The sequence below is a fragment of the Hippopotamus amphibius genome, chromosome 11 (genome assembly GCF_030028045.1).
Source record: "Hippopotamus amphibius kiboko isolate mHipAmp2 chromosome 11, mHipAmp2.hap2, whole genome shotgun sequence".
Lineage (NCBI taxonomy): Eukaryota > Metazoa > Chordata > Mammalia > Artiodactyla > Hippopotamidae > Hippopotamus > Hippopotamus amphibius.
This window is the reverse complement of record NC_080196.1, coordinates 113,143,601-113,170,696: the sequence shown is the minus strand read 5'-3', so window position 1 is coordinate 113,170,696 and position 27,096 is coordinate 113,143,601. Positions and strand designations below refer to the sequence as shown.

At 50.1% G+C, this 27,096-nt stretch overlaps 1 protein-coding gene across 1 annotated transcript; it reads right to left on the bottom strand.

Moving 5' to 3' along the window:
- Positions 1–238: 238 nt before the first annotated feature.
- On the bottom strand, positions 239–11,835 carry GALR1 (galanin receptor 1). The gene is made up of 3 exons (XM_057700515.1): positions 11,170–11,835; positions 6,899–6,964; positions 239–556 (listed from the first exon to the last, which is right to left on the bottom strand). The coding sequence occupies exons 1-3, from the start codon at positions 11,833–11,835 to the stop codon at positions 239–241; spliced, it is 1,050 nt and encodes a 349-aa protein (XP_057556498.1).
- Positions 11,836–27,096: the final 15,261 nt, after the last annotated feature.

The window sequence follows — 27,096 nt, the reverse complement described above, 5'->3', positions numbered from 1 at the left end:
TTATTCTCTTTTGTTTATGCAATAGAATTTAGAAACAAAATAAAATTTAGAAATAATCTTCACTAGACCTAGGGATTTTCCAGGTAGATCAAAGTACTCTTTAAACACAAGTGGAATTTAATTAATGTAATATGAATTCAGATAACAAGTCGCTGTCTTGCATAACACCTTGTTGTATTTTTCGTGCGTCTAGTCCACATGTATGGAAACGCCATGAGAAGACTACTGTAATCTTTTTTCACACTTGAGTACAATTGGTTGATGGTGGGGTGTCTATTCGACTTTTATTCTCTTTAGTGTCATTAAGAGGTGACTTATTGCGAACGTGGCACTTGAACACTTGCTTATAAGCTTTCCTGAAATTTTCAGAAAGAAACGCGTAAATGATAGGATTCACAGACGAATTACTGTACGCCAGGCAGTGGGCGGTGATCCTGAAGAAGAAGGAGGCGGGGGTCAGTGGGAAGACCCCAAACTCAGCCCAGAGGTGGATGACGTGGTGTGGCAGCCAGGAGACCCCAAAAACCACGACCACCACCAGCACCGTCTGCGCCGTCTAGAGGAAGAAGGAGAGAGGAAAGGTGTCCATTACAGCAGCATTTCACTACACGCCCTGAGAGGATCTGCTGTATCACAGGATCAAGTAAGCACTAAACCTGCCATAGGTGTTAACCTTCACTTTGTGTAGCAGTTTTGTTCAAAACCTCCCCAGGACCGGTCTCGATCCTCCATAGGAACAATTCTACCATGCGTATGAATCACATGTGGAAACAGGAAGTGTGCTTTGGGCCATGGCATCAGGAACACATAGACTGAAACCGGAACTTTAAAACTCGATGCATGGCACACAGTGGGACCGTGTTCAGGGAGGCAGTGCGTGGACCCTGGTCTGAAGAGTTGCCTCAACAGACAAGAATAGATGTATATTTCTCTTCGTTGAACTCAGGAAAACTTGAAGACCCCAACACATGCAGTGGGTCCAGAAAGCCCTTTCAGGGTCCGTCTCAGGGCCCGTCAGCCCTGCTGCTCATCTCCTAACCCTTCCCCATTGCTCCTAAATCTGAAACACCTGGAAATCAGAGGCAGAGTCCATGCGGTCCTTTGAGATTTCTGCTGAGCACATGATGGGAGAAGATCTTGCCTGAGCAAGAACCTCGGCACGAGAGGAGCCTTCCCATGCACCTCGTGTGTGCATCTGTTTCCCCATCTGCATCTGCTCTGAGTGCCCGCACACGACCTCCTCTGCTGGCTGCAGACCTGAAGGGCTGGGATTCAGTCTTAGGACACCACCGAATCAGGACTCATTGAAAAGCTAACCACGTAATTAACTGAAAACTCCATCTCTAGAGATTCAAACAAAAGACAGTGGGCTATTAACATTTTTTAAACTATAAAATAAAAAATGATCAGCTGATTTCTTCCTTAAAAGACTGTAAGCTGGGCTCAACTGCCTTACGGCAGAACCAGGGCCGGGTAGGAGGCAACCTCGCTGACTGCTGGCTGTGCCTTCTCCACTCGCTGCCCCCACCAACCCAGGCAGACCCCATCATGATCCGGGTGTAGATGAGGACACTGAGGCTTAGCAAGGCTAGGACAGTGACTGGTGCGCCATGGTGGGATGTGAAGTGAGAGCTGCAAGCCGGTCTATGTGACCCCAAACTATGCTCTGAACAGCCAGGCTCAGGGAAAGAACATCCCACAAGATCTACCTGGTACCCGCAGCTGCCTCCCTGTCTCTGCGCACCCAGGGCTGCCTGGACCGCAGAGCCTTAGGGCAGCTACGTGGGCCCAGTCCTGTAACTGAATCACGGGGGGCATTTCCCAGCTGCCTGTCCTGCTCCAGGGCCCACACCCCCTACCCATTCTCTTCTAGGGCATTTGCTCCTCGAAGGTGAAGGGAATATTAAGGCCATAAGAGAGAGATGCTTTCAGCCCCTCGCTGGAGGTTGGGAATCCGGTAGCCTCTCTTCCTCCTCAGATCTGCTCTGCCCAGGCTGGGATGCTCTAAAGACTGTGCTGAATATGCAAAGTGGAGGCAGGACCGTCCGAAGCCCTGGTTGTCAGGGCACCTCCCGGACCAGGAGAGCGTGTGTGCACATCACCTCCTCCCAGTCACGACCCTAAAGCAACTGTAAGTGCTGCGGGGTGGTTCCCTGTCCACGTTCCCCCCTAGAGAGACACGATCCTGACTACTATGGGGGGGCAGGTCGAGGGGAAGGAGAGGGAGAAGGAAGGAGGCTTATTCCTCCTACAACCTTGCACCGTGAAGCAAAGTAATTCCACCACTAGGAAACCACTGTGGCCCCACACATTCTTCTACAGGAGAAGCCCGGATCCCCGCGCTGCAGGAATGCACCCACATGACAAAATGCCCTTCCTATAACTTCCCGGGAATTAGAATCCTGCTCTTACAGACAACAACACCCACCACGTAAGGACTAAGACAGCAGCTCCTCCAGCAGGGATGCGAGGTAGCAGACTGACTCGGAGAAGAAGTCTGTCCAAGAGACAGGCTGGAAGCCAGGAAACCCAGGCAGAGATGGGGGAGGACATGCTCAGACCTCAGGTCAAGGTCAAGGCAAAGGCGGTGGTCACGGGGCCCAGAGATGTGTTCACTTCACCATCGGAAGGTGCACGGATGGTGCAAAAGCCAAGGACCGACATCAGCCATAAACGGGTTTGACGACGTTTGAAAAATGATGTCACCTCCCTAGGCCTCACCTTCCTGGCCTGTGAAGTGGGTGACCCAGGGTTACGAATCCCTGACTGGGCCCGTCCACTTCAACACTTCAGACAACTCAGGTACACACCTGATGACAGGTTTTTATAGGGTGGCAGGTTTACAGATTGAAGCCACCCATTGCATGACAGGCAAAGCAAACAAGCATCTGCTCACATGTATTCAGGGACTGTCTGTGGTCAATCCATTTATGCATCAGCATATGGGATGCATTCCTAGATGATTTGATAAAAGCCATCTAGACATAATTACACCTACAAATAGAACGGAGCACGTCATATGTTCTTTCTAAGACAATAAACATCTCTGTGCGTCACAAAATGAAGACTCTCTGGGTATTGTGTTTCGCCGCTCCTTTTAGGAAGTTTCTACTAAGCACCAAGCTTAGGGCAGAAATACATCCCAGCAGCTTACTGCTCAGAGCCACACCGTATCCTTGTACCATTGTAGGGCGATGGTCAGTATGGTATGTTCTCTGCGGAGTGTTTGTTACTGTGCGTTTACCCAAGTTCATTCAGAATCTACCTTTTAGTTTTAGCAGTTCCACTGATCTTTTCAGAACCAAGAACGAGGTTCTTTTTCTTGGTCTACCTATAGCTTTGTAATGTGACTGGATTACAATTACAATATAAATCAGTAATAGAATGTTTGTTTAGTAGAGTGTCTGTGCTCCCAGCTAAGTGTCGGGAGGGTTTACTATTTGTTTTCTGCCTGTTTCACAGGCATCTCAGCCATCAGAGCTGGTTCAGCAGCGGGCATCCTGCTCACGGGCCCTGGCATGCGGCCCCGCAGCCTCACACCAGCCACAGCAACATGTTCGGGGAGCGTGTCCCTGAGAGAGGGTAGAGATGGAGCACAGCTTCTTCCTCTGTCTCCCTTGCCACAGAGGCTTGTTGCAGACCCCTGTGGGTCCAGGGACCTGGGAGGATGCGGGAGGGGCTGCAGGAAAGAAGTCCACACCCTCACCCACCCCTGCTTCCAACACCCAGCTCAGAAAACAGGTGCCTGGAACACGCCAGCTCAAGGTCAAGATCTGGTCAAAATAACACGTTGTACTAACAACCCCACACCCGGGCTTCCAGCAGATCATCGCACAGGGCAGAGCTCCACGAAAATGCAGGTGTCCAGGCCTCGTGCCCAACGGCTCTGCTTCCACGGGCTACAGGATGAGGGTAGCTGCCTGGGAACTTGCCTTTCTGAACATCTCAATCGGGTGTTTGAAGAACCGTGAAGAATTCCACAAAAGGCACAACAAAAGCACCCAAGTGAAAGGCCAAGGGACTTCCTCAATGTTGACAGCGCCTAGGCTGGCCCACACTATCTCCTAGGAAAGATTCTCAAAAGCTGCTTCCTCTCTATCCCTTTGACGTGTCGGCAGAGACGGAGACAAGTCCCCTCTGTGGGGAATGAGGCTGTCTTCATTTCTTCCAGTATCCTTTGCCTCAATCACAGATGGATTTACACCCAAAGCACCTCCTACTTTCCCCATTTGTCCGTGTAGAGTGTAGAACCACAGTATCACCTTCAGATAGAGAAGAAGTCATCATTTAAGGTTATGCGCTAAACCTCTATGCTAATTCTTATACTTGAGGTTGGGCCCTTTATCAGCCTGGCTTCTTTTTACTCCTCAAACTGAAAGTATCTGGAAAATAGTAACTTCTCCTCTTCTTGGGAGATGCTCTTTTTCAAGCCATTCTGAGCCATTTGGGTTTTCTTTCTTCGAATAATTTTACTCATAATCCGTCTAATGGAACTTGGCAGGGAAGAAAAAAGTAACTAAAAGATGACAGTGATGAAAAACATTTTGTAAATTGTATAAATGACAGCCAAAAAGCTTGCTGAATTACTTCAAGCCGGAAGGGGGGAGAAAAGAGCAGCTGTTAAAAGAGCCTTGTGGATGAGAGGGTACAAAAAGGGCCTCGAATCTACTTCCCTAACAGAAGGAACCATCCGGTGGGGATATCTATCCCACTAGGATGTCTTCTGGAAATTGTTTAAGAATCTCAACTTAGTCTCTCATCAGCCTTGTGCCAGAAAACGTCTCTTTGTGTCCAGCAGAGCCTGGACTTCATCAAGCACAGGGCTCTGTACTATGGTTACTACTATTTTGGCACCGGAAATCACACTCTTCTTTTGCATTTTCCTCCAAACATGCAGGATAACTGTTCAGCACGTTTGTGAGGAAAGACCTAGCCCTCCGCCCCGTGAGTGCTACCAGCCTTAACACTGAGGGGCCCCTGCGTGGGTGGGCATATCACAAAGCAGGCACCGCCCTCAACCACTGAGGGGGCAGCTGGAAACAGATGCAGGTGAGATGAATAAACTATCAAAATCACATCACATCAGCCCATCACCCACCAGGAACACTGTTCTGTGCCAAGCCCCGCGGGAGCATCACCGTGAGCCGGGGGTCGAGCTGGCTCTCCATTCGGGACCTGCCGCTCCTCCTCCTCTGCCTCCCCTCTCCTTGCCTGCCTTCCCCTCTCTCTCCCATCTGTCTCCCTCCCCCACCCCTGCGCCCCTGCCTAGACACAGGTGCGCACACACGCGCTCACACACACACACGCACACACACACACGCACCACACTCTATTTGTTCTGTGCAAACAAGGAGGCGATGAAATATATCAAAAGAGACCTGACATCTGTTCAGTGGTTATTAAAGGTCCAAGGTTGCGAGTGTGGAAGAGAAGATCTTCCTATGCCCTTCTCCCATGGTGAGACCTGCATTTACACATGCGCATATACTATGTACATACACCCCGCCCATACACACACATGTACAAACAAAACCAGACAATGTAAATGTGAAACTAACGCTCATCTTTAGACCTTTTTACTGTAAAACAGAAGCTTTTCTAATCATTTCTTCCAAGACCTATTTTCATTCTTGTAATCACTTTTTCTTCTCTGGGACTTCCACAGTTTCTCTCCAACACTTTTCAAATGGAGAGACTAAAACTAACCATAGCATGAAAATTAGATCCAGGAAATGCTAAAGAGACGTTTTATTTCCTTCCTTTCAGGAGGCGAGGATCTTTGGCATCTGTCACAAGCATGTGTCAGGTCCTAAGGGCATCACCTCTTCGGAAGTTCAGCAAGGACCCTCCCCCTGCAAAGGCGTTAACCTCTTCAGATGCGGCTAAAGCCTGGGCCTTTGAATGACCTGCCTGCCACTTCTTCTCATGGACTCTGGGAACAGATGTGTTTGTAGCCACATTATTGTTTATAAACAAGGAAAGTCAAGAAGGGCTGTGCTCTATTTATGCAGGTTTTTAAAAATAAATATGACGATTAAACTATCATTTGTGCAAATTATGTGTCTTTGACCATAATAAATATTTAGAAGGAAAAACAGGTATGTTAAGATGTTATGAGTAACATTTGTGGGTAAAATGTCCAGTTATAATCTCCTCCCTAATCACGTGGTCTAATAATCTCATTGACTTTCATTCGACTTCTAAAAATCAGAAATGATATAGATATTATCTGAGTAAGAGGTAAATGAATCCTGATTCATAAAATAGTTTTTCTTCAAAATGTGAAATGTAATAAACCACATGTAATACTCTTAAGGAGAAGCTTGTGGAATTCGGGATTCACTGGACCAGAAAGACCATTAAAACCTGGCTGAATTCCCCGGAGGCCCCTCCCAACTTTAGTACCCTCCCCTCGGGGCCAACGTCAGCTCAAGTCCGGGAGGAAGAGAAGAACATTGCCTCTGCTTCTGAGGCTTTAGGGAGAGATTATAACAACACTCTCCCGAAAGATAATTAAGGCAGGCTCTTCTGGAATCACACCAGAGAGGCTAACACACAGTACAAGGCTGCAGGTTCGTGCAAATTGTGGGTCCAGCCACCTGACACTGTCCCAGCCAACCTAGAGGCACACCTTCTCCAGAGGCTCAGAACCCGGAAAACACACATGTCCCCCCTCCCGAGAGCTCCACCCACGTTTTCGTTCCACACGGTCACCTGCCCCACCCTCAGCAGCTGACTCCCCATTTCTACCATCTGCCTCATGGTAGGAGGTGCATTTCAAATCTCTGTACCCAGGAAACAAAATGTCATAGGCATTGCGTGGATGTGAGGACAGCTAAGATCATATATAAACGGAGCTCTAGCAACGGCACATAGAACGTACGCCCATGAATTTTACCTTTTTCTTCGATGCCTCTGACTTCTTTGACACGTTCTTCAACTTTTTATGCAAGTGGTTAAGGACCTGAAAAACACAGACTAATCAAGTCGGTTTGCCTCAGACCGTACAGCTCATTGTCCATTTTGCATTGACATTTCTTGACGTTCTGCAATGGGACCACCAGCATTTACAAAATCATCCAAACTGAAAGAGGTGGTGGGGTGACAAGGACTGTGGGTTGCCTAGGACCCCGGTTCCTCTAACCCCGAGGTGCACCCAGGTGCCACCTGCGGCCACCGCACCTGTGGGCAGACAGTTCTGGTGCACGTAGCTCTTAGGTTTTGTCCAGAAAGAGCCACGCCGCCAGCCAAACACGCATCCTTGTCGGTCTCCCTGCTACCTGGATCCCTCTGAGAATCCTCAGGTCCTGCTGTATATTAAACCCTAGATATACAGAAAAGCGACAGACTGCCCTCCAGCGTCACTCATGACTCACAGACCATTCAGCAAGGTTCTCCAATTAGTGTCCGGTCGGGGAAGCTTCTGGGGAGACACTGGTTTCCCTTCTTAGAGAGACTAGCTTTGTCTTCTCTCGCCAGTGTAATACTCAGGAGAAATGATGTGAGTCACTTTGGTTCTGCGTAAGAATTTACAACATCAGCTATGTGACAGGGTAAGACGGTTGTACATACACCACACTGGTCTTGAGGTCTTTCTTATGTCCCATCTGCGTGGAAAATCTAAGGAAAATTAGCTCTGGGTGACGAAGAGCTTTAGACGGTCCATCAGTTGCTCTGTGAGTCTCTCCCAAAACTGGAAGCAGTGCTCCAGGCCCCTCTCTGCCCCCCAGTAGCACCGCAGCATGGAAATTAGTCAATCGAACTGGACTTCTTGTGAAAGGCCGCTCCGTCCGGTGGGGGCAGCCCTCCTAGAGTCATCAGCCACTCCCTGACTGCGAAGCCACAGGACTGACACACCCCCTTCACGATTCCCGTGCAGGTCCAGCAGCCGTCATGGGGGTGTGAATTTCTGGCTCCAAGTTCCCAGCTCTACGGAGATACGTCTCACTTCCTGCAGAGGCTCAGCTTCCTCTACGAGACAAGCCTTCCACTCGCTGCAGGGACCCTGGGAGCGCTCTCAGCACATTGGCGATGGGTTAGTTTACCGTTCTGCCAACAGAAACTGGGGTATTAAAAGCTGAATGTGAGGCAACGATAGAAGAGAGGCTTGTGCAGGAATAAATGAGGGGACATTTCAAGGGGAAGGAAAGGGCTGGACAGGGTCCTGCCTGGAGAGGACCCTCCTGGCCAGGTTCCTACGGGGCAGCCTTCCCAGAAGACGACAGGAGGACACTGGCCACTGAAAGCAAGGGCCGAGGGGTGGGGCAGCCAAACAAAATCAGGGAGGGCTGCCTGGAGGGGACTCCACACGGAAAAGTCAAATGTCACCTGCTTCATAACACCGCCCGGGGGGCTACTCATTCCTTCCACAAACTCGGTGGGGGGATCACATCTCGGTCACTGCGAAATGCATCAGGAGTGTTGCTCGGTGGTCAGTGGAGAAAACACCCAAGCATGTGGCTCTTTGCTCTGCTGCACTTCAAGAGCCCACACTAGGAACCACGTGACAAACTGGGATGGACCCCAGCCAAGGTCTTGTCACCAAAGGAGAAAACTGTGGGTCGCACGATGGGTTATGGCTACATTTCTCTGGAAGATGATGCCTGTGGCCTGGTGGCATTTTTCTCACCTTTCTGCACATTTAGGAGTATGTGTAGGAAACGCCACACTCACACCTGAGCCACGGTCATCCTGGGCGTCGGATGTCTCTGGGGATGTGGGGGAGCTTGGCGGGTGGGCCTGCCGAGAGTTCATCCTCTTGTCAGGCCAAAGGAGGGTCCAGGACAGGAATTCCCTTCTAGGGCAGCGAGCCCGGTGCCAGCCGTGGACAAGGCCAGGCCCACGCAGCAGAGGGAGCCCGGGAGCCACTCTCCAGCCCACGCGTCTGCGTTTCCCAGGGAGCCTCCGCTGCAGAGAACCTTCCACGCAACCCTCCTAAGTGCAGACGTCAACTCTGGAATGCAGTTCCTTTGTTAAGTTTATTAAGAAACATTGCGATGTTAGATACCTTCTGATCTTTGTGATTTTTCACAGTGGCTAGCAGACCTGGGCCTTGGAGAAATAATCAGTCCTGAACGTAACATTCAAGGAGCAAAATCCTTCAGTGCCGAGCAGACACTTAATGACTGAACCAAAGAAAAGCAACTGCAAGTTGTTAATCTCTACCTTTACAAGCCCTGGAATGAATATGCAAAGATTACCTTTTATTCCAAGGAAATTTCCAGTTATGCTTAAAACCAAACTATTTCCCTATAAAAAATATCCCAATGAATATTTATTTATTGAACTTTTGAAAATTTTAAAATTTTGCCCTATGTGTGATTTTACAAATTCTCAAAAGACAGAAAAGTAACCTAATTTATTCCTGGACATTTACCTTGTTGTTTCCATTAAGAAGACCTGCATCACGTTCCCCAAAGACTTTTGGGAAATGAAGGCAGGCTCTGCTTCAAGTCTAAGCCATGCAATGAGGAATGAAGAACCAATATTGTAAGAATCCCTCTAGTCCGGGGTCCATGCCCCCCAGACCCTCAGCACCTGCCCCTCCCTCAGGGGGCTGGGAATGGCTGCACTGAAACCCTCGGGAACCCTTCACCAGCTTCATAATCTGGGTCAGCTGCTTCACTCCTCCAAAACCCTCTCTCCTTTTCAATAAAATATGCACAATAGCTCCAACCCACTGAGTGGCCTGCAGATTAAGTGAGACAGTGCACACTTGAGACCACCGTGCTGTGGAGACCAAGCTTCGATGTGCATTTGCAGAAGCAAAGTGAATAAACCAGCCATTTACCAAAGAGCTAAGCTGCAGTGATCTCCCACTTTCCCTGTCTTTGCTGCATCTCTTTATGTATAATAACCCTTTGATGCAGGACATGCTTTCAGATCATATCCAGAAATACTACCATTCGAAATAGATGTTACTCTACATAGATGGCATGCGGGGAGGGGGCAGAGGCAGATAAAACCAACATATCTGCTGGGGAAAAAAAAAACTCTATGAATTGCATATGAGAAATGACTGCTGTTGTACCTCATCTGATTATTCAGAGCCCTGGAGTCACAGCCTTATCACAAATAGCATGAGAGACACGGAGAGAGAGATGAAGATAAAATGGTGGAAATTTCAGAATCTGGTTACAGAAGTGTTTTTCTAATGGTGATGGGACATGGGGAGGGTGTGTCACCCCATAAATCACATCTCATCATTGTTAAGCATATACTTTTAATTCAACAATGTGCAAAAGATGCAAGACTTTTAGATGAGTATAAAATCTTCAAAATCATGTGTTATTAATGAAAGAGAATGTGATTGTGCTGAGCTGGGGGGGCGGGGGGGGGGGGCTTGCACAGGGAAGTTGAGAGCAATTTTCCTAGCAAGGATGTGCAGGGGTAGGGGGACCAGAGGTGTGTCAGCAGGGTGTTTCTCAGCTGTGAGACTTTAGACCTGCCACCTGAATCACTTAATATTCCTCACCCTTTCCTAAAAGGACTGAAAAGGGAAACAGCAGCTGGAAATCCATCCATCCGAAGTTCTCTGGAGACTCCCTCAAGACTCCGTGAAGAAATGCTGTGTAACCACCTGGATCTGTAACGCCTAACTTGCGTATAAAATAAAATTCAAAGCTCTGTCGCCAAGAGCAGCTGTTTCGCGGAGCCGGTCCCCGCCAGCGCCCCGCTCGGCTTGCGTGCATCCCTCGGGCAGGGAAATCCCCCCCATCCGGCCCAGGTGAGGGCTGCGGAGGGACGCGGGCCCTCCACCCGGCAAAGGCGCGCGCTCAGGAGGATGGAGCGCTCGCCGTGACCCTGCGGCCGCGCGGGCTGCTCCTCGCGCAGGCTGAGCGGCCAAAACCGCGCGGGTTTCACCTACTGAGAAGTGCGCGCTGAAGCCGCCTTCCGCCGGGACAACCTCAGAGCCCAGGGCTGCGGGGGCAGGAAGGGCGCCCTGTAAGTGACCTGCAAACTTTCCCCGGCGTCGCCCAAACTCCGAGTAACTTTCGGGCGACATCCATCCAACCCGCGAGCCCAAGCCGAGGCGGGGGGAGAAGGAGCCGGTCCCCGCGCGGTCCCCGCAGAGACCTCGGACAAAGGGGCGAGGGCGCTGCGGGGCCCGGGAAGGGGTGCGGGGACGCAGGTGCCGCCTCGGGGCCCTCGGACCCGCCCCGCGCCCACCTTGGCGTAGCAGAAGCAAATGAGCAGGAGCGGCAGCAGGTAGCCGAAGACGAAGGTGCACACCACGTAGGCCTTCTTGTGGCGCTGGTTGGGCCACTGCTCCCAGCAGAAGGTCTGGTTGCTGACGTCCCGGTGGAAGAGGCGCTGGTGGTAGGCCACCGGCGAGGCCATGGCGATGGACAGCGCCCAGATGACGCCCACGCCCAGCAGCGCGTTGCGGGACACCCGCAGGGCTGAGGAGCGCCGCGAGTGCACGATGGCCACGTAGCGGTCCACCGACATCGCGGCCAGGGTGAAGATGCTGACCAGCATGGACACGGTGAAGAAGTAGTGGGTGAACTTGCAGGCGAAGGCGCCCAGCACCCAGGTGGGCAGCGCGTACACGGTGGCCTGGAAGGGGATGCAGAAGAGCAGGTAGGCCAGGTCGGCGATGCTCAGGTTGAGAATGAAGAGGTTGGTGGTGCTGCGCGGCTTCCCCGGCTTGCTGCGCGCCAGCACCGTGATCACCAGGCTGTTGCCGAGCACGCCGAGCGCGAAGATCAGGCCGAACACCACCAGCGTGATGAAGTTCTCCACGCCGATGCCGAAAAGCGGCCTGGGCTCCGGGGCCGGGGGCGCGGGCCCGCTCGCGTTCCCCTCGCTGAGGTTCCCGGCCGCCAGCTCCATGGCCCGCGGAGGCGCCCGGGTCGCGGCGGCGAGGGGTGCCGGCCCGGGGGGCGGAGGGCTCGGCGGGGCGCCGGGGCACCCAGCCGCTGGCACGCAGAGCGCGAGTTTCTGAGCCTGAGCCTCCCTGATGGGCACGCGCCCGGGCTCCCGTGCCTAGTGGCACCGTCTTTTTGGACAGGGCCGCCTGAGAGAGGACCCGGACGGGAGCCGGAGCTGGACCTTCCCGGACCGGGGCGGCTGTCCGGAGAGCGCGGGTCTCCCTTTGCCCAGGCACCACCGCCCGCTGATCCGCCCGAACCGGGGAGGAGGGACCTGCCGGTGCAGCCCCGGGGTGGAGAGAGCCCCCTCCGCGCCTTACCGGCTCCGAGCCCCTGCAGGTCGTCTCCCTCGTCCCGGGAGTGGCTGCCGGCTGCACCTGTTGCTCTGCGCCGCTCCCTTGCCGGGGCGCTCCGGGGACACAGCCCGGCGCGCAGCAACGCACCGCGGGGTTCGTGGAGAGGGCTCCGCGCGCCTCCCGCCCGGCCGGCGCCTCGCTCCCCTCGCAATTTTTGGTCAAACGGGCGAGCGCTCTGTCTGTGCCTTCGCGGTCATCGGCAGGGGGCTCTCCGTCACCACCGAGACGCAGCGAGGACTCAGCCCGGCTGAAATCCGCGCCCCCGGGGCCTCCCCGTCCCCCCGGAAGTCGAGGCGCGCGCAGAGACTGGACGGATCCTGATGGGATGGGTCGCCGCCCGCCTCCTCGCCACGATCGGCCGCGCGCGCTCTCCTCCGCGCGGTGCGGACCTGCTTGCGTCCAGCGAAGGCCGCAGGCGCCGGCTGCAGCCCCGGCCCCGGGGGGATGCGGAGCGCGCTCGGTGGCGCTGGGCGGGGAGGCGGCGGCGCGCAGGCCCCCTCATCCGTCCACACTGTTCACCTGCTCCCCCCGCGGGCGGCGGGCGGGGAGAGCGCTCCCAGCCCCAGAAATAAAGCCCGGGGAACCAGTGATTGGCCCTGAGGCAACCCGGAGTTTTGGAAAGTCCCGAATCCCCACCCCTCACCCCGCCCGCCTCTAGGGAGCAAATTAGCGCGAGAGGAAAAGGAGAGGCCTGTTTGAGTTTTCTTGATAAATGTGGATGAGATGAAAGAGGCAGATGTCACGTTTACATCGTCCACCTTTTGATGAGTTTTGCCTTATGTTGCTCACCTGAGTGACATAAATAGAAGACGTGAAGTATTGGTGAAGTGAAAAGAACATGTTTAATACCACTGTGGTAAAATGTGGGCCCGCAAAAAAAAAGGAGAGAGAGAGCTGTGTCCAGTAGTAGTGTCAGTAAACAGTACCCTTGTTTACAATCTTCTAGTTCCCAGCCAGAGAGCTGAAACTGATTCCTTTATTTGCAGTGTCTATGATTTGTCCATATTCACTTTCAAGAATCTGGGTACCCTGGACTTCCTAGGTGGCACAGTGGTTAAGAATCCGCCTGCCAATGCAGGGGACAGGGGTTCGATCCCTGTTCCAGGAAGATCCCACATGTTGCAGAGCAACAAAGCCTGTGTGCCACAACTATTGAGCCTGCACTGTAGAGCCCATGAGCCACAATTATTGAGACCATGTGCCGCAACTACGGAAGCCCATGCCTGTAAAGCCCGTGCTCCGCAACAAGAAAAGCCCACGCACCACAACGAACTAGAAAAAGCCTCTGTGCAGCAATGAAGACCCAACACAGCCAATTAATTAATTAATTAATTTTTTAAAAAAGTATTAAAAAGAATCACGGTATCCTTCAGCATTCTCCAGATGATGCCTGAGTGTCCATTATGCAGGCAGCAAGGAATACAAAGATGACCGGGGAGCAGCTTTCCCTCGGGCAGGTACTGCAGTGGAAGTGTGCACCCTGAGGCCGGGCTGCCTTTGCCTGGGGAAGTCTGGGAAGTATGTGGTACCTAATTTCTCGTTGACTCTTATCTCGCTATTTCTCTTCTGCTTCATTTCCAGAAAGATTGAACACTTACTGTGTACCAAGCAAGTAAACTTTACCTGCATTCATTGCTTCATTTAATACTCAAAATTCCCTTATGTCCACACACATTCCCCAAAGGACAAGATGGAGTTTAAGTAACTTGCTTATCCAAGTGTCCTGCTGAAGCAAGACCACCTTTGCCTTCCCCAGGAGGATGTTTGGAAAGCTCATTCCGTTGTCTTGCCCATCCATCAGTATTGCTTTTCTTCCCAAGGGGCGCTCCCACCTACACTCTCATGGCAGCTGGGGTGGACAGCCTGTTGCATCAAAAGTTGTTTGTGGTTAGATCTGGGGAAGGGTTTTCTTATTATTATGAACTATGTTCAACATGGAACAGATATGATAAAACTGTATGAAATACTCATGTACCCACCATGCAGCTTAGAATGATAAAAGAAACTTCAATAGAGTTGAAACCACTTTTATATACTTCCCCAACACAACTTCCATCCCCCTTGTCTCCAGGTACCCTAAATGCATCATCTGTCAGTAATTTATTTATACATTTATGGCATATGCATATGTTCTTACACAGTGTACTGTGGGTTTCTGCCTTATTTTAATATTATACGGTTGGGATTATATTTCCCTTAAGATGTACTCTGTCTGTAATTGCTATAGATATACCAACATTCTTTGCATGTCATTGGCTGGCTCTATCTTTTGCAGTCTTCCTATGTCCTGTGATTTCCTGGTATCTCTTGGAATCAGCACATAACTGAATTACTTTAAAAATCCAACTTGATAATCTCTCATTTTTTAACTGGTGAGTTTAGTCCATTTACATTTATAGTTATAATAAGTTATTATAAGTCTAACCTATATAGACATTTTTAACATTTTATTTTATACTTACTGTTTTCTATTTCCGTGCTTCTTTTCCTCCTCTTTTTTGACATCTTTAGGGTTGCATTTGAAGGTGACTTTTTCCCTCTTTTTGAAAGGAGAAAGGATGTGGTCTGTTTTTATTCTTTTACTAGTTACCCTTGAGTACCAGTTATGTGCCCAGCATTATTTTAGGTTCTGAAAATAGAGCAACGAACAAAGCCAAGTCCCCTATTTCATGGATCTTATCTCTTATTGTGGAAAGAAGATATTAAAAATAAATAAAGCTATGATACACCATACGGTACATACTATGAAGAAGGAGAAGGCAGGAGAGGACAGAATGACTGGAAAGTGAATTATATGGTAGCCAGAAAAAGCAAGGAAAAGCGGGAGTCTGAAGGAGGTAAAGGAGAAAGCCTTTTGTCTTAGTCTGTTCAGGAGGCTCTAACAAAATACTATAGACCAGGCAGCTTATAAAGAAGAGAAACTTATTTTTCACAGTTCTGGTAGCTGGAAGCCCAAGATCCAGGCACCCACAGATCAGGTGCCTGCTTCCTGGTTCACAGATAGCTGTCACAGATGGCTGCCTTCTTGCTGCGGCCTCACAGAGAGATGTTTCGAGGAAACTCTGTGGCCTCCTTTTTTCTTCTTCTTAATAAGTTTGTTTATTTATTTATTTATTTATTTATTTATTTATTTATTTATTTATTTATTGGCTATGTTGGGTCTTCGTTGCTTCACATGAGCTTTCTCTAATTTCGGAGAGCGGGAGCTACTCTTCATTGTGGTGCACAGGCTTCTCATTGCAGTGGCTTCTCTTGTTGTGGAGCATGGGCTCTAGGCTTGCTGGCTCAGTAGTTGTGGCACACGGGCATAGTTGCTCTGTGGCATGTGGGATCTTCCTGGACCAGAGCTCGAATCCCTGTCCCCTGCATTGGCAGGCGGATTCTTAACCACTGAGCCACCGGGGAAGCCCCTGTGGGGTCTCCTTTATGAAAGCCCTCATCTCATTCCTGGAGCTCCACCCTCCTAACCTAACCATGCCCAGAGTCCTCACCTCCTAACACCAGCATGCTGGGGCTTGGGATTTCAACATAGGAATTGGAGGGGGAGGTGGGGGAGTGGGGGGTGGAAATTAAGATCATAGCACCTTTTGCATATTGAGTGTAGAACATCCTGGCAAGAGGAAAAGCATCCTCTTTCCAAGGCAGGAACATACTTGGCATGTTTGAGGGACGAGGAGGCCTGAGTTCCTGATGTGGAAATAGCTGGGAGATTCCTAGGTCATGATGTCAGGAAAGATCAGATGGAGAAAGCAAGGACAGAGGCTGTCAGACCTTGAAGAGCAAGGAAGGAGTCTCAGAATTTATTCTGCGTCAGACGGAAAACCACTAGGGCAATTCACTCTGCATTTTACAATGATTGCTCTGCTTTCTAGAACAGATTGCAGAAGAACTAAGAAAGAGAAAGAAGGCCAGCAAAGAAGTTTGCATTAATCAGACAGCAGAAAATACCAAAAGGGACTGGAAGAGCTCAGATTCGGGATATTTCAAAGGTTCGGTCAGCGAGTTTTGTTGGCAGGTGGATTTAAGGTGGGAGAGAAAAAACCAGTAAAGAATGACTCCCAGGGCCTTATGCGGACAACCTGGACAGGGGAACCACCATTTCCTGAATTAAGAGAGAGTGAAAGGAGTGGGTATAGAGATGGGGAGATCTGTTAAATCTTAGATGATTATTAAACATGGAATGGGTTAGTCTTGAATTACTGGGGGAGATCAGAGCTGGGACGTGGGCTTAGAAGTTACTAAAACCTTAACAAGCGATAGAATTTTAAATTAATTGTTACCATTACCAAACCCCACAATGTCTTAGAGTGTCTTTTTAACTTCAGTCACCCTTTCTCAACCCACCTTTCCGTCCTCAGCCCTGGTTTTGTTGTCCAGCTTTTCAGTTCCTTGAATTGCGCCTCGAATGGGGCTTCGTTAGGGTTGGATTACACAACCGTATCCCTCTTGCTCATCCACATGCCTGCCAATCACAAGTCCACCCTCCTGTGCACTTCTTAGGCCTTTGGGGGAGGTCGTTTTCCTTCTTCTTAAATAATATATTTCAAATTTTCCTTTAGTAGGGGTCAACAAGAAAAATTGCTCATTTCTTCCCAAAACTGTGGTTGGTTGGTGCTGGTGGTCGACCAGATGAACGGCTCTTGGCTGTCAGCACATTAAAGACATTATTTAATGTTTCTGGGTTTTTATTTTGTTCTTGAGAAGTCAGGCCATGCTATCATCATTCCTTTGTAGGTAACTTGACTGTTTTCTCAATTCTCAGTATCTTCTCTTTATCATTGGTGTTTTATCATTTCACTTTGTTGTGTTGATGGTTTCCATTTTTCATCCTTCTTGGGGGCTGTCGAACTTCTGAGGCTGAGGGGTACTATGTTCCATCAGTTTTGGAAAATTCTCAGCCATCACCTCCTTCAGTGTTGACTTTCCCCATTGTTACCATTCTCGTCCTGGAATTCCGAGAGACACCAGTGAGGCCTTTTCACTCTCGGCCTCAGTCTCTCTCTCTCTCTCTCTTTTCTTTAATTTTATTGAAGTCTACTTCATTTACAATGTTGTGTTAATGCTTGCTGTACAGCAAAGTGACTCGGTTATACATATAAACACACTCTTTTTCATATTCTTTTCCATAATATTTATCCCAGGATATTGAATATGGTTCCCCGTGTTCTACAAGTATCTGCCTCGGTGTCTCTTAATCTCTTTTTCATAATTTTCATTCCCTGCTCTGGGCCAATTTGTCTGTTTTCTTTCAGTTCTACAGCCCCCATTTCACAATTCTCTCTTGAGTTGTGATAGATTTTTTTTTTCAAATTCGCCAGGACTCGTTTTATTAGCTTTTTCTTTCTCATTGCTCATGTTTATAATGACCTCTGATCCCTTCAGGTGTCTCAAACGTGCTGATGTTATGCTCTGGAAATTCTGAGCTCCTCACAGGGCGAGGCTGCTGGTCACCGTCTCTGGCCCCTGTTCCCGTGGCTTCTGCCCCAGTGCTTGTGTGGCACCATCCTTTCAGCTCCTACTTGGCCAGAAAGTGTCTGTGGGAATTTTATGAGATGTGGGCTGAGAGGACACTCTCACAGGAGTAGCTGTCTTTGCGTCTGCCGTTCGCCCCCACAGCTCCATCAGCTCGGGATTTCTTTCAGTGAATTTCTCAGCTCAATGAGCCTCAGAACACACACATAAATTCAAACCCTATGGGAGGCGGGTGATGTGGGCATACATTCCCAGAGAAGCCCTTTTTTCCCTCCTGGTCCTGAGGCTGGCACAGTGCTTTCTGGACCTTTCTTCCGGCAGATGGTTTTACTGCCTTCACCACCTGCCTTTACCTTGAAACTGTCTATGCTGCTCTCAGGTGCAGAAAGGAGCCCCACCCAGTTCCCTCAGGCCTTGGTCCACGAAACCCACGTGTGACAGCTGGAAGGTTACCAGAGCTAAAGGTTTCACGGATGCCACGGACCCCACTACTTTGACCCAGGACGGCACACCCCAGATGGGAGGATTTTTTAAAGTGAACTTTAATGCTGTATAATGAATATATTGGGGGGGGGGGGTGAAAGTTAGAAAAATATCCCTAAAGAAAGATGTGAAAAGTTCCTGGGAACCGAAAGAAACAAATCGTAAAAAAACAGGTCCTCATCCAGGTACTGCCGCTACATGTCCCCCTATTACGGGGGACCTTAGGATTCAACGTTTACGTCCACGGGCTTTCGCTGTGTGTCCTGTGTCAGGAGGGGACCGCTCTGAAACGTGGTTGGGGGGGGGGGGGCGGATTTATGAGCAATTGACAGCTACCAGCCTGGGTTTTTAAGCAGGACGTGAGGGCGGGCGTGCCAACGTGGGTCTCCATCGGGCCGACGCCGCGGATTACCTTCCCGAAAAGGGGCTCCATCCGGCCGGTCCCGCGTCCGGGCCTCGCCGGCCTCCTCCCCGGGCCGCGGGTCCAGCGGCGCGAGCTCGCCCCCGCCCCCGCGCACACCTGCATCCCCGCGCGCTCCTGCATCCCCGCGCGCTCCTGCATCCCCGCGCGCTCCTGCATCCCCGCGCGCTCCTGCATCCCCGCGCGCTCCATCCGCTGAGCGCCGCTCCTCCCATCACACCTGGGGAGTGTTTGCTCCCCGTGCGCGCCCGGCCACCCTGCGGCCTCGCTCCTGGGGTGCCTTTGGCTTTCCGCTTGGGGCGGGTCACCCATCCGCCTGCTGTCTCCTCTCAGAGCCCCCGGCACACGCGTCCTAGCTCTGCGTGTGGCGGGCGCGCACTTCCCGGTCTTAAATGTCCGGAGTCTCCTCTGCGCAAACATTCGGATCGGGTCCAGGTTCTCTCCTCCGCGGGGTCACCCTCAGCCTCTGGAGGGAAGCCCTGTTTCAGCTCCACGTCTGACCAGGGCAGGACTCCTCTCGCCCTCTGTGGACCGGCGGCCGCAGCCCCCCTGCAGCCCTGGCTGAAGCCCGGCCTCCGTCCTCCACCTTCGTGTGCCCTGGGCGCCCTTGCTGCTCACCCCCGGCCTCCCCGGGGCAGCTGTCTGCTCACCCCCTGGTCTCCGTGGGGAGGGTGCGAGCTGGCCTGGGGACCCTGCTCCCCTCCATCCTCTGAGACCCAGGAGAGGCCGTCCTGCCTGCTGTCTCGCTGCCGCGGCCCCTCTGGGCTGCAGAGTCCGCCCGCCTCTCCTCTCAGATTCTGAGATGACAGTGGCTCGGACACCAGGCCCCTTGCTCGTGGGCCCCAGGCCCCGCCACCTGGGACTCTCAGCTGGGCCAGTTCCACTCCGCACATGGTATTCGTGATGTTTACAGTCTTGTTGATTATTTGGGCTGTGCCTGCCCTGGCATCTGCAGTGGGTGACTGTCTCCTCTAACGTAAATGCACTGGGATCCCATCATGTAGAAACTCCTGATGGGAGTACGTGCTTTATCTGCCCAGGGTCCCTGGCAGGTGCTAGGAACATCACGGGCACCATTCTGGAATAATCCTGATTGATCCTCGATGTCCTCACCTGGCCCCAGAATGAGCACCTGCCCAGCTTGGCCCATCATAAGATTCCAGAGGCTGTGCCGCCCCTGGTGTCCCAGGCTGTGACATCTCCGCAGACTGAAGTTGCCTTTCTTGCCATCAGAAGCGGACCCCTTGAGACCACAAAGCATATGAAGGAAAGCAAAGCCCAAGGATGGAAAGAGAGGAGCCCAGACCACACTCTACAAGTGCTGGATCCGGCCATGCCTGAAGACTTCCCAGCCCATTTGAGATAATGAACTCCTGATTTTTTTTCAAGTGAATTTGAGTCCAGTTTCTGCCAACTGCAAAAGGCCTGATATAGCACTGCCTCATGGGAAAGGTATATAACACATCTCAGCTATTTAGATATTTACGCTCAGTTTGAGAAATAACATATATATGGGAGAGAAAAGATTATATAAGTTGTGATCTAATTTATATCATAACTCATATAATTTATATAAAATATGATATAAATTAAATGGATCTTACTTGAAACCAGTTATTTTTGGTCTGTTCTCCAGATTAAAGATTTCTAATTTTAAAGTTTTTAGTCTTCTTGTTTATTTCCCTTTATTCACATTTAAGGTAATCATTATGTTTCCCTTTAACATTTCTAAGAAAATCCGGCTCAGAGAGTAGTGAGGAGCCTCTCAACATTCGATTTAAAATTCATCTTTGTAAAGAATTTTTCTTCCTTTAACGCACCGATTCATTCCTTCATTCCCTGAAGGAAACCAGCTAACTCATCACACAGTCCTCCCACTAGGAATGAAATGTAGAACATTTACATCAGGAAAGGATTACTCTTGGGACTTCCCTGTCTGTCTGGTGGTTAAGACTCCACGCTTCCAATGTAGGGGGTGTGGGTTCCATCCCTGGTCAGGGAACTAAGGCCAAAAAATTAAAAAAAAAAAAAAAAAAAAGGATTACTCTCTGTGCAGCTTTTTCTAAGAAACATTTCTTACTGAATTGTAATACATACGCACTCCCAAAAGTGTGCAAGTCATACGTTTACAAATCAACCAATTTTCAAAAAGCCCTTTAATACGTAATGAAAGCTGCATTCCTAAGCCTCCTGTAAAGCGCAAGTCACTGTGCTAGATGCTGCCAGGAAATCGAAGATGAGAGAAGCATGGGCCTTGAAATTAAAGTCACTTGCTTGTATAGAAAGGGGACTGGGTCCCGTGACACAGAAAGCGTAGGTGAGGCAGAAAGCAACGCATCCTTGAACGACGTTACTGCCGTCCTGAAACTCCTCATTAACCTCATCAAAAGTGAGCAAAATGTTCTCGCGATAACTTGGGCGAAAGTGAGAGTCATGAATGAGTTGCTTCCTGACTCCTGGCTGCTAGTACACTGGGCGGGGAGCGGGAGGGGGCTGATCTTTCCGCATCACAGATGCGACCATGAAGCCTGTGGTCGACTCTAACGCACATAGGCTTCCTGGCTAATCACCCTGAGGAGATGCCTCACCGTCCACTTACACAGCTGATACTTTATGATGTTCGACCTTGTTCTTTCTGAAATACATGTTGAACTTCTTTAATTTCCTTCTTTAAAGTCAATTTGAATTTCAACATTTAAAAGGTGTCACTGGTTTCATCCACCCAATGATAGTCATCAATTTATGCCTTTAGCCCCACTTTTCCATTCTAAGCTGTTTGTTAAAGAAAGCAATTGTGCTGCTGCTGCTCTGTACACCGAGGCCAAATAGAAACATGGAGACAGAGATTTTGGAGGAAGAGAGAGAGATGGCTTTATTCTTCCGCCAGGCAGAAGGGAAGACACAGCAGGCTAGCGCCTCAAGACCTGTGCCCCCCCCCCCAGCTCGTTGGGAGTCTTTTTTTATATGTGGGAAGATTTTATATGTGGGACTTGCACTCCGGGTAAATGATAAGAGTCCAGGTGGTCAGGATCTTGCATTCTCTTCTTCTGCAAATTCATGGCCAAAGCTGGTATCAGGCAGCACAGCAACCAGGTCTGCTGTCCCTGAAGTTATCGGCCCATGACCTTCTTTCTGAAATGAAAAGTGCTGCAAAGGAGGTAGGGCGGGGGGTGGGGGGCATGCCAGGTGCAAGGTGTAATTTCTATGGAATCAGAAAGTAATCAGCTTTGTGAAGGACAAGTCCAGCTACAAGTGTTTGGTAGTAGTAACAGCTAAAGAATAACCAAGATTGTTTAACTCTTTCAGGCCGGGTTATCTTTCTCCTCTAGCCTGTTTGAGGTTCTCTTTGTTTTCCTTGCTCTCAAGAGGAAAAAGAACAATCCCTTCTATTTGCATTGCAACAACTAGGGAGAGCTCTGTCCTTCGTATCAGGAAAAGCATGACTCCCCAGCACTGAGGAGAACCATCCTCCCCTCACCTGAATTTTCATCCATTTCTCTAACACTTACCTATCCAGGGATCAGGGGTCAGGGGTCAGAGTCAGGGAGCCTGTCCATGCCTCGGGAAGTGGGTCTGCTGAGAGTACGAACGACACCCACTCTGATGGAGACAGGTTCTGACTGCCAAGGAGACAGCACAAGGTAATAATTTCTGGAAGCACCTGAGCTTTGGTATTTTGCCAAATGTTTATAGTGTAGCTGTGGCCGTTGACTGTTCCAAAGTGCAGAGGGGCAGAGTCCGCAAAACTTAGTATTCATGTAATTACATAAAGTGATAATATTTCATGTATACAAGCTCTTGCTTATTTGTGTTCCCCTGATGTTTGTTGAATAAATGAAGAAAAGCTTTCAAACTGCGCAGGTTGGGTCTGTCAGTCATGATTGTATTTTCCTAAATGACAGAATGGGTGTAAAGAATTAGGAGTTACAGGCACTATCATGAAATGTCATCCAGATCTAGCTAAGATAGTTCAGGAAGGTGGCTACACCAAACAACAGCTTTCAGTGTCAGTGAAACAGCCTTCTACTGGAAGAAGAGGTCATCTAGGACTTTCATAGCCAGAGAGGAGAGGTCACTGCCTGGCTTCAAAGCTTCAAAGGCCAGGCTCTCTTCTTAGGGGCCACTGCAGCTGGTGACTCGAAGTTGAAGCCAGTGCTCTATTACCATTCCAATAACCCTAGGACCCTTAAGAATCCTGCTAAATCTATGCTCTGTACCTGGAACAACAAAGCCTGATGACGGCACACCCATTCACAACACAGTTTACTGAGTATTTTAAGCCCACTTTTGAGACCTACTGCTTATAAAAAAAAAAGACTCCTTTCAAAGCATGACTGCTCAGTGACAAGGTACCTGGTCACCCGAGAGCTCTGATGGAGATGGACAATGAGATGAATGTTGTTTTCATGCTGCTAATACAACAACCATCCTGCAGCCCATGGACCAAAGAGTCATTTCAACTTGCAAATATAATCATGCAAGACATACATTTTGTAGCTGCCATAGAGAGTAATTCTTCTGATGGATCCGGGCAACATAAACTGAAGGCCTTCTAGAAAAGATTCACTATTAAGAACATTCGTGATTCATGGGAAGAGGTCCAAATATCAAGATTAACAAGAGTTTGGAAGAAGTTGATCCTAACCCTCACGGATGACTTTGAGGGGTTCAAGACTTCAGTGGATGGAGGAACTGCAGATGTGGTGGAAACAGCAAAAGAACTTGGATTAGACGTGGAGCCTGAAGATGTGACTGAGTTGCTGCCGTCACATGATAAAACCTTAACAGACGAGGAGTTGCTTCTTATGGATGAACAAAGTGATTCCTTGAGACGGAATCTCTGCTGGTGAAGACGCTGTGAAGATTGTTGAAATGACAGCAGAGGACTTAGACTATTCCATAAACTTAGCTGATTAAGCACCGGCAGGGTTTCAGAGGACTGACGCCAGTTTTGAAAGTTCTGTGGATAAAATGCTGTCACACAGCATTGCCTGCTACAGAGAAATCATTTCTAAAAGGAAGAGTCCATCAATGCAGCAAACTTCACTGCTGTCTTATTTTAAGAAATTGCCGCACCCACCCCAGCCTTCAGCAACCACCACCCTGATCAGTCAGTAGCCCGCGACATCCAGGCAAGACCCTCCACCGCCTAAATGATGACTGCTTGCTCAAGGCTCCAATGATGCTTAGCAGTTTTTAGCAATAAAGGTAAATTTTGATGAAGGTATGTACATTGCTTTTAGGCGTAATGCTATTACACACGTAGCAGATGACAGTGCACACAGTGTACACGTGACTTTTATCTGCACTGGGAAACCAAAACATTCACGTGACTCGATTTCTCGTGATGCTTGCTTTCCTGCTCTGGAACGGAACCCGCACCATCTCGGAGGTCGGCCTGTAAGGTCCCTGCACGTCCACAGCACTGAACTCACGGCAGAAACTGTGGAAACGTTCCCAGCACGGTGAAGGCACTAGAGCTGCAAAGAGCACGGCTCAGCGGATCTGCAGCCACGCCCAGCCGACCCGCCGGGGGCCTGGAGCAGCCGACTCCACTTTTCTAGGCCTCAGTTAACCGAGCTGTAAAATAGGCTTGTTTTCATCGCTACCAGAGAGGATGCACGTGAAAGCCCCGCGTGTGGACAGGGTAACAGCCAGCAGTTCCCCAGCAGAGGCGGCACTTTCCCTCAGAAGGTGATGCCGCCCTGGACGGCGCTCAGCAGCAGCTCAGCGGGAGGCCGCGGAGCTCCCCCCCGACCCCGCGGGCCTCCCAGCGGGGGGTGCACGTGGGAACGCAAGCTCAGGACCAGGACCTTTAAATGTGGGGTCGTTGCTTCCGAAGAGAGACTGAAACCAGAGTCTGCATGGGAACCGTGAGGCCGTGTGTGTGAGATCCCAGGGTGCGCCCCACTCACCAGGACCTGCCAGACCCTGGCCTGCCAGACGCCTCTTAGTGCAATTAATGGCCCAGAACACAAACATACGCGGGCCTCCGAGGAAGTTCCTTCACCTCTGTACTCAGGCTTTGCAGGAAGTTAACGTCCCCAAAGTAATCCTTAAACCCTCAATCCTTAAATCGGATATTCACCAAAGTAATCCTTAAACCTCATATGTAAAGCCTTAAATCTGGAAATCAGATGTTTCCTGCTCCATTGCTTCCACCTGGGCGCTGAAAATAAGTATTAACCAGGAACAGTGTCTGTTTACTGTCACTAAAGCTTTTGGCAATATACCTGTGAAAACTACACTCCAGCCCAACAAAGCCTGCCTATGTGTGGATAAATAGTAACTGTCAAAGTGGTACAAAGTTTCCGTCACACAGGACAGGACTTTTCCCCTCTGAACTTGCCCAGCATTCAATCTTGCTTGGGACTTTAACCAGCACTTCAGTCTTTGGGTGTGAGGTCTTGATCCATTTTAAATGGATCTGAGAGAGAAAGAAAGAGAAAGAGGGGAAGGAGAGGGAGGAGGAAGAGGAGAGGAGGGGCGGAGAGAAGAGGAGGGGGAGGGGACGGGGGAGGAAGAGGCGCAGAAGAAGGGAAGGTGGTAGAATCAACAACGCGGTCCTGATGGCACCCCAGAGTACAGAACGAGCACCCTGGAGTCCATGCTGATGTAAAACATGAACGTTCCCATACGGAAGAATCCCAAATACTTAAGTGCATTCTGCCCCCTCAGAGAGATGGACGCAACTCTCCTCCCCTTAAACGTGGCCTTTTGTAGTGACTTCCTGCTTCCTTCCAAAGACCACAGTACGGAAAGGTGAAAGGTGGCAGAGAGTAATCTTATGCTGAAGAAACCTGGCTGGTGGAGAAACCTGACAGACATCACCTCAGCCAGGTGAGCAAGGTGAACATCCGCCATGATGCCGTGCTGACGGGATGTGCCCTTAACTAGGATGCGATGAAAAGAGCACTTCACCTCTAGGTCTTCTTCCCAAAACCCGTCTCCCCAGTGTAATTAACCATGGGAGAAAAAACAACTCAAGCTGGCAGACATTCCGCAAAATATGCAGCGGTCCTCCTCCCAACCGTCAATCATCAAAAACGAGGAGAATCTAAGAGGCTGACACTGCCAGCGACAAGGGCTTAAATGTCATGTGGTCCCTGCACGGAGTCCTGGGACAGAAAGGAGGGGAGTTAGCACAGAGGCTGGCTGGTAATGATCTATCCGCCCCGGTCCATTATGGTGACAAGCGCGCCGTGGTGACAACATAAGATACCAACACCAGGGGGCACAGGGTGTAGGGTACACAGGAACCCTCTGGACTTGCTGTGCAAATGTGTACATTGAAAACTTTCCTCACATAAAATGTTTATTTGTTAAAAAGTAGGAAAGGAGTTGGCCCAGGAGGCCAATTTGACCCACTCTCAGCGTTCAGCTCTGAGCCGCTGGTGGTCCCCATTCCGAGCTGAGCATGGCAGGAGGAGAAATGGTTAACAGTGGGCACTGTCAAGGAACACACAGTCCCCACGGGGAAAAAAGACAAAAATCTGTTATTTACAGGATGATAGTTTCCATTACGGAAACAGGGATTCCAAGGGGATACAGACAAAGGAGAGAAGACATATTGACAAGAGAAGTAAACATATACTTCCTAGTCTGAAAAAATGAAGGAAAACTTCCAAAGCTCTTTCCAGAAAAGTGTCATTGTTTCATCTCATAGGACTCAATAAAGTGAAAACTACAGATAGAAATTCTTCTTTTATAAGAAAATCACTCAAAATGATCTAAATGAAAAGTCATTTAAAATGTCATCAAACCAGAACTCCAGGTTTGGTACCGAATAGCGGGACCTTCTTATGGACCAGATGGGCTTGGGGGCTGCCCTGAGCCACTGACCCCGTCCACACACCCGTCCTCCACTCCCAGCTCAGGACACAAAGCACAGGAACCCTGGGCGCAAACTGGACTCCATGGAGCAGGTGAATGAAGTCCTCCTCTCCCGCCCACTTCACTTCCAAGTGCCTCTGCGTCCCGTCGGGGCAATGGGTGCGCACCCTCCTCCCAAGCCAGTCTGATGCCTGGTTCCTGCAGCTCCTGCCTCCTCACCAGCAGGTCCCTCATCAGTGATGCCAACTCCTCCTGGAGTGGTCCACCTCTGCTCCGCTGCATTTCCTCAGTCTACACGCATGCAAGACCAAGTCATCCTGGAAGAAACTCTAATTCTGCCTTCCCTCCAGCTCCTCCCCCCACCCCCTCCACTGTCTGTCTTCTCAGAGTGCCGTGAGCTGCAGACTCAGTATTATTCAAACGTTTCCCATTGGAATTTTGCCCTGTCCCTCCAAGGAAACCAAGGCTTGGGTCCCTGAAGACCTCTAGGAGAAGAGCAGCCCCACTGCCTTGAACAAAGACTCAGAATACTGTCTCAAACAGATCTCTCTTTGATAGAGCCATTGACACCGTAGGGTCTGCTTGCTACAGCCGCCAGCCCACCCTGATTTACATCCCTGGCAGAGGTCAGACCGCACAGCATGTACAGAGTGGTGGG